General features: G+C 32.0%; 1 protein-coding gene across 2 annotated transcripts in view; it reads right to left on the bottom strand.

Annotated features, from left to right (window-relative positions):
• The window catches only part of LOC137932204 (transmembrane protein 178B), a 56,809-nt gene that overhangs the window by 3,522 nt on the left and 41,261 nt on the right, over positions 1 to 12,026 (bottom strand). For both annotated transcript variants that reach the window (XM_068775805.1, XM_068775804.1), the window contains exons 3-4: positions 3,270 to 3,375; positions 1,014 to 1,156 (exon numbers count right to left, since the gene is read on the bottom strand). In XM_068775805.1, the coding sequence (XP_068631906.1) occupies positions 1,014 to 1,156; positions 3,270 to 3,375 (249 nt within the window). The remainder of the gene's footprint in view (positions 1 to 1,013; positions 1,157 to 3,269; positions 3,376 to 12,026) is intronic.

Genomic DNA, 12,026 nt, shown 5'->3' with positions numbered 1-12,026 from the left:
CCTGATTTAACACTTACGAACAGTGTTATTGTTATGTTAAATCCGGTCTCTAAAGAGCCAATAGGATCGACTGCAATTCTATTTATTAGGAATAAGACCCGCTATTTGGCTAAAGGATCGACAACTGTATGCCTGATCGCCGTGGATATATGCCATTATAAATTTGCATTTATAATTGCCAAAATATACTCCTTTCAATACAATATAAATAGAATAGTGAAAATATTAATTATTTAAATTAAAAAAATACAGTTGTATAACTGATCTATCTTATAAATTGTGTACGTGAATGCACCCGTGTCAGGTTGCTTGCAGTGGGTGCCAGATATCGAGTTATTCGTGCAAGCAATTAGATAATACAAAGTCATCGCACGGTGGCACGCCGATGACGGATATGTATGATAATTAATAATTATAATACAATGCATTATAATACATGCATAAGGTGTGGGTCGCAACTGTACGCCTCTATCTCGATCATAATGGCGCCTTGAGCCATACGTGAGGGCGGGAATGTTTGACATGATTGTTCTGAAGTAGCAGTTGTTTGAATATACTATATTTAATGATTGTTGCATAGATTTGAAAAATTATTGTAACATAATTTACTAGGAAATTATGTAATTATGTAAATATATAACAATTTCCTTTTTTTAAGTAAAATACTATGTTTATCATTAGAACTAACTACTTAAATGTATATCTCATTTATATAAATAAATTACATTAATAAATTTTTCTATTGGAATTTAACAGGACAATAAGTTCTGACAGTAAGAAGATAGTGTTAACGTTATTTATTATTTCTGAAACTTTTGATATTTATAAAGAATGTCACATTATTAATAGCAAATAAGCTATACATTCCGCTATTTTAAGTTTTCACACTTATAACCAATTACACTGTATTGGATTCTTTATTTAAATGAATCTTTGAATATAAAATAAGACATTAATAGCAAACGCTTAAAGTAATCTTAAAAATCAGTAATAACGCAGTATAAAATACTCACAAGTCACCAGCATGAGTATGGCGGTGGCGGTGATGTTGCCCGGACTGCGTTTCCAGCAGCCGACCACGCCCGTCCAGAACGAAATGAACAGCACCAGGAATGCCACTATGAACAGCGCCACTGTGGACCTCGCCATGTGCAGCCTGCGACATTCAATCGGAAAATTTTATTGTAGGTTTTAAATGAATCGATATTGTAAGTAAAGTCATGTCATTTTTAAATATATTTGGTAGCAATGAAAATCTACATTTCATTAGAATTAAGTACTATCTCGTCACGCTATCTCTAAAACCTTGGGGACTTGGAGACTTCAAATTTTGTAAGAATATTCTTTTCAGAGAGTAGAGGTGAGAGGTGAATATTACGCAATTTTACCGGCAAGGAGGAGGCCGTAAATTAAACTTAATTACATATTTTCAAAATCTAGCTCTTTAAAAACAACCAAGGATTATATTTTTGTAAAAAAAAAAAAAACAGAAACGTCAGGCCACGCAAAGCGGGCGGGAACGCTGTGAGTGGACGTCGGCTACTACCCTCTCTCTAACTAGCTTATTATCAACACCTTTGTCTTTTTAAATATGTGTAAATAAAACACAGACCAAAATATATATATGTATATTGATACAACAATATAAAAAAGAACATCGGAGATTTGTAACTTGACCCACTTGTTTTGATACGTCTCATTGTACCGTTTGACGAATGCTGACGAGACCGATGGGTGTCAACTCGGCTAATATATCGCTACGTGATGTGAAAATCACTACTGAGATATATAACTTTATATTCACTAACGGACATTCAAAAACAGAACTTCGTTTATACGTTGTTTTTTTAATGATTTAGTTATTTCTCAAATAACCGAGTTTTACGAATTATTTTACTATAATATTATTAAGAATTAGTAATAGGATTCCTAAATAAACCGTTGTTCAAGTCGTATTGTCTAGCATGGACAGTAGCAATTAAAATCACAATTAATTATATGTAATAATTTTTTTTGTCAAATTGTACGTATTACTAAAGTTTGAATACTTATTTATAATAACAGTACATAAAAATTTTGTTTGTTTGTTTCAGGCCATAGGCGTCCATTGCAAGGTATAGGCTTCCTCCAGTTTGCAGATCGTAGTTTGGTATTATATTATGATGCGCAGAGGACGCTGCTGCCTATCCTCCAGAAACTTCTTTGTGAGCAATGACAACCCCATTGCGTTCAATGCAGAAAGTGTAAATTGTAACATTTTATCTCGGGAATCGAACTTGCGACCTATTATCGCAATTATTTAAAATGAATATTACAGCCAAGGCATTTGATTGAGTATATGACCTCCTTTACTAAACGTAAAAGCGAGTGTATTTGTATAGTAATTATGTTATATAGGAAATATAATAGTTACTCATTATATCTCAGGTACCATAAGACCGACAGCCTTGAAATTTAGTAGAAATATAATGATTTAAGCGACGGAAGATAGAGGTCATTATGTTCGTGAAGTGGACAGGGGCAACTTAAGTAATTTAAAGTGAAAATAATAAATTAATGTTGACCGCATAATGTAAATGTCAACGTATTGCCCAGCGTCCGGAAAAGGAAATCCTATTTAAAAACAATTCCAATCAACAAATGTAATCGACGATCTTTTACTTGCAACGAAAGCAATCAACAAAATTCTGGTCGATCTTTAAAATATAATTAGTTATTGATATGGTATTTATGTTGGTTAAGAAAATAATGGCTAAAGTATTCAAATCATTCAAATAAAATATTCATGTCAAAAAAGAAATAAAAATGTATTCTCACCCAGAATAATATTTTAAATTATCACTAAACATACGTAACTACAATAGGTAGCTTCACATTTTGTAACTTTTATATGGTACTGTATGAATACACCACAACAATTAAAAACAATTTATAATAATTTTTAACGTAACAAAAAGATTTAAAAGTCTTTTTATTAGGTTAAAAATAAGAATTATTTTTATATGACTAGTTTTTTATATCTTCTACTAAAACTGTAACATCTGTATTCTACCATCATTGCTAAAATATATTAGTTTATTAAAGATTTAATTCAGTCTAAGCTTATACACCAGAAAATTTCCTGTAAATTGTTACTTACCTTGGTATTAATAATTACATGATGTTATACCGTTATGACGTAACCAATATAGATGCATTGATCGATTCGATACTTATATTATTAATATGTTTATTCTAGAATGTTCTAACTGTTGTTTGTATTAGGTTACCTGTTCATCGCATCGTCGGAGAAGCCTTTCGTCTCGTTGTTCTCGTCGGGTATGAAGTAGTCAACGTTGCTGCAGTGCGTCTCCACCGGGGACAGGTAGATCTCAACTGGAATGATGAACAATACATAATAAGTACATACGTATTATAAAATGAATATAGTTTAAAATAAAAATTATATTTTTTATCTAAATGAGTTACAAATTAAAGGATTTTTTTATTAACATGATTTTAATAACAATGATGTTTGCACGTTGGAATTTACAGCTCATATGGCAACATCTTTCTTCTGGTTCACATATTGCTTGGGGCCAGCCATAGCTCAATTAGGCTAACTTATATAACGTCAACTTAGCTTAATGATGTTTACATATAATTTATGATTAGATTCTCATATCACTGTCACCGGATCAAGACACTAGGATTACATAGCTGAAAGTTGAGACAAGTAGGAGAAATCAGAGCGCTTATATATTGAATCTAGACCTTTTTACATTAGCACAAGTACGCCTTGAGGAACCTTCGTTCATTATTTACTAGACACATTTTTTATTTTATCGAATTAGGAGACCGCCGGACTGATAAACTTGGCAAGATCCTCGGAAGACGCTGGATGCAGACCGCTACTAACCAGTGCTGTTGAACATCAATGGAGAAGGCTTATGTTCAGCAGTGGTCCTAATGCTAAAATAGTGATGACGATGAAGCCGCTTAGGTAGTTACTATAAGAGCTGATCGGAAGAGTTCTCGCAAATAGAATCGTATAACAGTATAGAAAGAATCAAAGTAATCCACGTAAATCTTTGTGTTTATTGTGACTGTACGTTAGAATACCCGTAATATAACAAAAACAACGGCATTAACAATAACAAAAAATTAAAAGATTTCATCGGTGAATTTAAGTAGTTTTTAAAAAATTATAGGACGGAGAGTTCTAAACGTATTATAAAGAATATGTTCTTTCCTTCATAAAAACCGCTTTGACGTAAGGAATATTATTAACATTATAAATTCCACAACTCTGAGTCACTATATTCGATCACTGTATAAGCCTTTATAATGACTAACAAACATTCGTGCGAGATATCCGCTTTTTAGCACAGACTATATTATAAATATTTTAAAAAAATTGCTCATTAATATAATTATATTAATATATTCATCCTGTATATAATTACATACAGGTGATTGGTTGTAGATGCTAGAAAGAATGCTAGAATGCTTTAAAAAAGTGTATGAATACTTTCAATCACGCTATATAAAATGATCACTAATAAGTTATATTAATTTATTTTTGAATGTGTGATGATGTGACCAATAAGTTCTGTCTACAAAGTCTGAAGGGACAGATATTAAACAACAATTAATTTTAATTTGTAGTTATCAGAATTTTGTACTTTTACTTATTTAATGCTATTAGACCTAAAACATTGTACAAAAATAAATTATATTGTAATAAAATTAAACCTGTTTTTATAGCACGATGGTTTGAAACAAATAAAAAAAACATTTTTTGACTGTTTTTAACATTGCATCGAATTTAATGAAGGTTAACTTCAGAAAGAAAATTAAAAATTATTTTATACTTTAATAAGAAGATTTTCTTATCACCTTAAAGATGAATGGATAGAGATTTCAATTAGAAATTACGGACATTCGATTGAAGCAGAGTGTTTAAATAAAGACATACATTTCACCTGTCAATAAAATTACTCATCAAAATCTCATAAAGCTTCTATAAGAAAAAAAAAATTATAAATGTTATATCAACGTTATGTTAGTTATTATAAGATATTTATAATTATAAATAATAAGCGCATAAAGAAGCACGTGTTATTTGTTACATCACGTAACTATCGAGTCTAGTGATTGTAACAGGCGAGTAGCGGGAGCGAATGCTTGCAGATACAACGAACCAGGAAGATGTAGACGTGTAAGGTAACCGCGTACGTGCCGCTACGATATACAGGATGATTGTTTTTAGATGTTAAAGTTTTAGAGTAAAAGCATAGCTCATTTGCTGTCGAATAATTTATGGTAGAACATATCCAAATGTTAATGGTTTAAGAAATAATAAGTAACATAATGATAAGATAGAAAAATTGTTTTCAAAATTGGAATCACTACGTATCAAAATTAATAATTATTGATTATCTCTGCTGCCTTGTAATTGCCAGATGTTATTGGCCTGTTGCATTGCAATATAAAATACAAATTGATGTAAGATATATTTTTTAAATGATCACTTTATATATGTGATTGGCTATTGGTGTAAAAACTTCAAAGCTTTTTGCTGACATATATATAAGCTATATTCATTTACCCTTCCCTTTAAGGCCTGCCTATAAGTAATCAACCTGTATAAGGGACGCTGCACATGGAACTGTTTTTTTTTTTCGAAAGATGCAATTATGCATTATCAGCTTTACTGAGAAAGGCTTTTGATAGCAAAAACTGGTACATTACTTCAAATATTAAAATATACAGACTCAATTTTTTTTTTAATTTTACTGCATCTTCGTTTTAAAAAGGAAGTTGGTTCGAGGGACAATATAAACAAGTGAAACAGTGTTTAAAGACATTTATCATATTTTAACAGTGAATGTTCTACGGTTAATGCTAATGATCTATTGAAACAAAACAGTAGACAGTTACTTGTAAACGAATTTAAACAAAAAGTCCAATATGCAATGATATATGACAACAGTGAAACATAAAATCTTGCAGTGGACGGCATGGTATTTGACACCTAATTGCAAGATATGAGTACTTCGAAATTTATAAAGTAACTTAATCGAAGATACAATTGTTATAATAAAATCATTAATTAATTTAAGACGTGTTTGATTTCATATTTTCGTATTCTTTACGATTAATTTCATAATCTTCTTAATTAAAAAAAAATCATGCCAGTTCCGTATAGTCGTAAAGAACACAGAATCAGTTGTTATAGACAAGAGATCTTCCCACATTAATAAATTCTTTACCTAACAGTCACCAATATCATTCATTTCTTTTAACTGCCATTTATATGAATTGACTATTGTTATGTCCTTATTATTTATAATTAAAACTCGACTAACACAAGCACGTCTTTTCTTAGAAAGTTATGAAAACGGGTGTGACTAACCTTTGCCCAATTGTCTGCACATTTCTATGACAAACACTAATTGTTATTACGTACAACTGTATTCTATATAATCCTCAACATCACTCGCGTTTGAATATACAAACGTTACAATTTCACAAATATAGATTTAAAATACAATACTAATATATATATATATGTATATATATATAATATATATACATATATATATATATATATATATATATATATATTATAAAGGAACTGTGTTATAACAAATTTGAAGTACAATTTCCTGTATAGCACTTACGCCACCTTAAAACAAAAGTGAACTTTTTATTAACCATATTCTTTTTCTTCGTGACCTAAGATCACTTATATATATGTACATATATATAAATATACATACATATATACATACATATATACATACATATATACATACATATATATGTATATATAGATATATATATTATTGCTATTGTTACTACATATACATATTCGTAACAATCTTATTTAAAAACATTCTTTACAATCTCTCTGCAAAAGTTGCTAAAAGTAAAATAAAGCTTGTGGTACACTAAGAATAATTTTTAATGTTTAAATTTGTTACTTTATAATTAATTTTCCCTAACCTGTAAATAAACTCTATGTAGAGATAGTTTTAGTATGAGTAAAAATTTTACGATTGTTTTTTTTTTAAATCCTATACTAAAATCAACGAGGAATGACAACATAAATAATAAATAATTGTCTCGTGACAGTGACGTCACGCGACTGAGTATACACAAGCATGTACAATCAGCGCATAACTTATAGAAGTGAATATTCGATGAGCATTTACAAAGGCGTCACGTATTGTCCGACTTGGCCTGTCCGTAGCGGTATGCGGCACGCTCACATTTGTAAATACAAGAAGATAGCCGGGCGATCTGACACTAGTGGAACTATGTCAAAGCCTACACTGATTTCCATATGTACACTTCTAAATTGTAACCGTAATAAGCTCCTTTGTTGTATATTTTAAGCTTGTTATTTGTACATCATCATCTTTTCAACAGCAGCATCTCCACTGCTGGGTATAGGTCACCTGTATTCCAATAATGCAGATTGGAAGCTGCATAGACCGCTTTCCTACGACCTTTAAAAGGTCATTTGTCCACTACTGTCCACATTTTATGGGTGGATGTTCTACGCTTCGTATACCGTGATCTCCATAGCTATTTAGGCCCCAACGGCCTCTTCCTCCATCGCCAACCTTTACATGGCCTGCACACTGTCCAATTTCTAATTAGCTGGACTATGTAGATCATATTTTTGGGTCGACGAATCTCCTCATTAATATTTATACTTATTTGTATATGTAGATCCTTTATCATGTAACTAAGATCATAAGCAATTTGTCATAAACAGATCAAAGCACCCGATCGACTAGTTTTGCCTTCTTATATACTGCCACGTCTGAATGCTTAACACTTAGAGTGATTGCCCAAGTCGCAGGTCTTCTACGTGGTCCTTTCTCAGTCACTTCATGGAGGGACACTCTAAACGACCTTAGAGCTAAATAAGTGAAATAATGACCATCAATAAATAGTTTTAAGCTAAAAGGAGCCAGTTTTCAGCCTTAAACCCAATGAAGCTGTAAACCTCAATTGGCAAATTGCGAAAAATAAAAGTGATAATAAACACTAATGCTTAACTAAAATACAGACAATAATAATATACGGATATATTGTAAAAATGTATATTCTAATATATGACAAAAAAAATATAAATTTTACGAACAGACTTAGGGTTTGTATGATCAGTAATATATTTCAATTATAAAACAAAATATCCAACTACATTTTTATGTTCAACATAGTTAAAATAGGCCAATTAATTATTATAATTGTTTTAATCGTAGGAAAAGAGACTGGGTATTCCCAATACATTTAAAACCGATGAGTTTTACAATTCCAATAGGAAAACAAGTTCTCGGGAAGAACACACAAGAACAGGTTCTTTTGTATTTCCCAGTATTATTTATTCTATTACGTATGAAATCAAGCCATTCTGCTGCTTGACATACCTTCTCAAAAACCTGGATTCGTCCTTTTTCCTCCTCTATTACCGACCGCTGTTCTGAACTCTTCAGTCCATCTAAAAGGTGGGCTATACTTCTCTCCCTATTCTTTTTATACACGATCTCCCCTCCGTTAAGTGGATTTTGAAAGCTATGTTAAACACTATAGTTTGTTGTCAAATCTATTCGTTCCGGATTTGATCCTTAAAAATGCTGTTGTGTGACTTTAAACAGAAAATCATTAACAATACTAACTTAGCCGATCTTTATTATTAGAAACATAATCATTATAATTCCGTCATTATTTAATTAAATTATGTTATACTTTCTCTATATCGTTAGCCTAATTCATCGAAGTACTAAAAATTCGATCGATAATTAAATACGAAAAATTTCGAATTAAAAAAGTGAAATTCATTAAACCGAATATGGAGATGTGACACTAAATTTGATAAGTGCTAAGACGCTTCAATAAAAAAGAAACTTTCACGTCGTGAATAAATTTCACTGACGCTTTCTGCTAATTGATTAAGTGAAAATCGCAAGTTATGATGAACAATAGCCAAGACCACACATACCGTACATTAATAGTAAAGGCAAAGATTAAATAATACATATTTATCCTTACAGCAAACGGTCGCCGACCTATTTACATTCTCATTAAGATATCTAGGCCCTTTAGATCCGTTATCCAAGGAGAAAAGTAGTTTAACATAAACCTTTACTAATTATCAAATTTAGACGTGCATTCATATTACGTTTTGTTTTATAATTCTCTACTTTTATAAATACATCTCGTTAATAAAATATTGAAAATTATTTAAACGTTTATTCATGTAATAATAATCACAATACTATGGGACAGAATATTAAATAAAAACATTGAATATTTATACTTTGTTCGCGAATTTTGTTTAAAAATATTTAAATTGCGTTACTAGGGCATATATTAATCCGCACCCTCTCCTGATTGCTTGCTGTAAAAGCCATCAAGGAAAAAAATTACGGACGATTTTGAGCAGCTCCATTTGTTCGACTTTTGAAATAAAAATGCGGGTTCAATTCCCGGAATGTTTTTATGAAAAATTTACACTTTTTGCATTGATTATATAGAATTGCCATTGCTCACAAAAAAGTTTCCAGAGGATCGACAGCATGGTTCGCTGCATAACATAATATCAAACTGCGATCGCCAAACCGTCTGCCAAGCGTGACAAATGTTATATTACCCTATAGATATATTTGGGGAATCCTCTGCCTTGCAGTGAGTGTCTATGAGCTGAAACGACGACGACCCCGATTTTGCTTTATTACAAATATACTACTATTCACAATATAGGTAAAAATAAAGTTTTGTAGTCATATTTTAAGAACGTCATGGGTGAATAAAATACTTTTACTTTATTGAACGACGACTATTTTAAAAATACGATGACATGATTTTTTAATTAATTTCCTGGGTTTAGCCACTCACTGACGTTGATTTATAGGACACAGTGTAACCTTGTGGCATTCATACGTGACATGAAATCGCAGGTAAGATGATTAAAAATCGCATCCTCCTTTAACACATGATTTCACGAAATCATGCAGAAATAGTGAGTCATACGTTTACAAGTATTAAAAACCTAAACGGGTATTATCCTAGCAGAAATGTTGCTCAGCAAGTCGGAGTAGCGAAAGTCGTAACCGCGTTCTTGTTGAACAGACTCGCAATAGGTGTCGGTTGTTTCGTAAGTACAGACTTATATATTACTTTGGGCAGCTCGTATATTGAAGCCGGTTTCTTTTGTATTGCAATTTAACTTGAATTATAAATCAGACATATAAGACGGTTTGTTAATGCTTGATCCTAACAAAGACGGCCTTGAACAACTTGACACAAATTTTTTAAACTCTACGTTCGATTGCATATAACTCTCAAGTACTTCGGCCACATTGCACAAAGAAACTCAAAAAATCTGGAGAAGCTTATAGTTGTCGACAATAGAGAGGGTAAAATGGCACGGTTATTCATCCACTGGACTGACGCAGTTACAAAGGCGTGCAACACAACTGTGTATAGCTCCTTAAAACTTTCAGAACACAGAAAAGTTTGGAGAATCGTTGCGAAAACGACTTATTTGACCACGGCTCCCAGTCATGAAGGAACGACTAAGAAGAATATAAATACCGTTTACAAATTAAAATATACCAACAACAATTCCAAAGTACGTCTATTAGGAATCTATCATTGCGTCAATGGCAACGGTGGTCCAGCGGTAGAGGACTTACGATCGTTAGGTCGCGAGTTCGATTCTCGGGATCAACCTTGTATAATTTACACTTGTTGCATTAATTATAAAGGATTACTACCGCTCACAAACAAGTTTCCAAAGAATGATGACAATTATGTTATATTCCTAATAGATATCTTTGGTTTAGGCCAATGCCTTGCAATAGGTTTTATAGGCTAAAACGATGAATACATTGCCAATACTACTACTTATTAGAAATTGTTTAAATTAAACCAAAGAACAGTAGGAACCTAGCCGTACTGTAGTCTCTCGTTCTCTGAAAGGACGTTATAAACATCACTACTAAATCACGCAGATGGAAATCATTATAATAAAACAGAAATTTTTTAAAAACGAAAAAATACACCTTTTATAAAGAACTTACGAAGTGCATTGAGGTGCATCCTCTTTCACATTTCTGACATAAAGCCTGTCTCAACATTGAAAACGACGAAAATATCAAACAAAATAAATCAATACAAAAAAAATAAAGACAACGAATCATTCATAAAAGATCACTTTATGTTGTTTACAATTTCGATACGTTAGCAATTATTTACAATTGTGTGATGCTACAAAAAGACGTGTGAAACCTTTACAACAAAAATTAAATTTTTAAATTTAAAATTCAAACGTCACATTCGTCAGGGGGACGAAGACGCCTGTCGGCTGCCAAACAGAATTATTGCATTATCCTCTAATAGCTATTATTTACGCCACAGTCTGACCAACCGCATTGCATTGGAATGCGTATCAAGTGACAGCCTAAGCCGTGGTCTCCTCATGAAGATCCTTACACTCTCTTTCTACATAAAGCACTAGACCTAGCAACCTTAAAAACCTTAACAGCGTCCCATTTAGCTTAAATAGCTAAAGTAATAACTCTACCAGTAAATTCTGTACAAACCTTAGAGTATAGTTAACGCAAAAAGGTCAAGATTAAGTGCCTATAACCTCTCAAAAGCAGAATACTTAACTAGGCTTCAGATTCAAGTTTAATGTTAAACATATTCAATTAACGTCTTATCGCACTTTCGTAGGGAAAAGCTACTCTCGTTGTAAAGGTCAATTAATGTTGACCTACGGAGTGAAATTGTTGAAATCTCAATAACCTTGCTTAATTGAATAAATTACAACGTATGTAATTAAGTAAATATATTATATGAACATCTATAAACCTAAAGTCGCGGATAGTCGCTGGATGCGAGCAGTGCAAGACCGGTCATCGTGGCAGACTTTGAGGGAGACCTATCACTTACAGTGGGCGTCTATAGACTAGCTCGGTGATGATGATGATATTGAATACAGTAATATATGTAAATGATATTAA

This window comes from Battus philenor, unplaced genomic scaffold, assembly GCF_028537555.1.
Source record: "Battus philenor isolate CCGP_79_NKW_IND1 unplaced genomic scaffold, ilBatPhil1.0.hap1 SCAF_9, whole genome shotgun sequence".
NCBI classification, from domain to species: domain Eukaryota; kingdom Metazoa; phylum Arthropoda; class Insecta; order Lepidoptera; family Papilionidae; genus Battus; species Battus philenor.
Note: the sequence above shows the minus strand (reverse complement) of the source record. Positions and strands in the feature narration are given on the sequence as shown.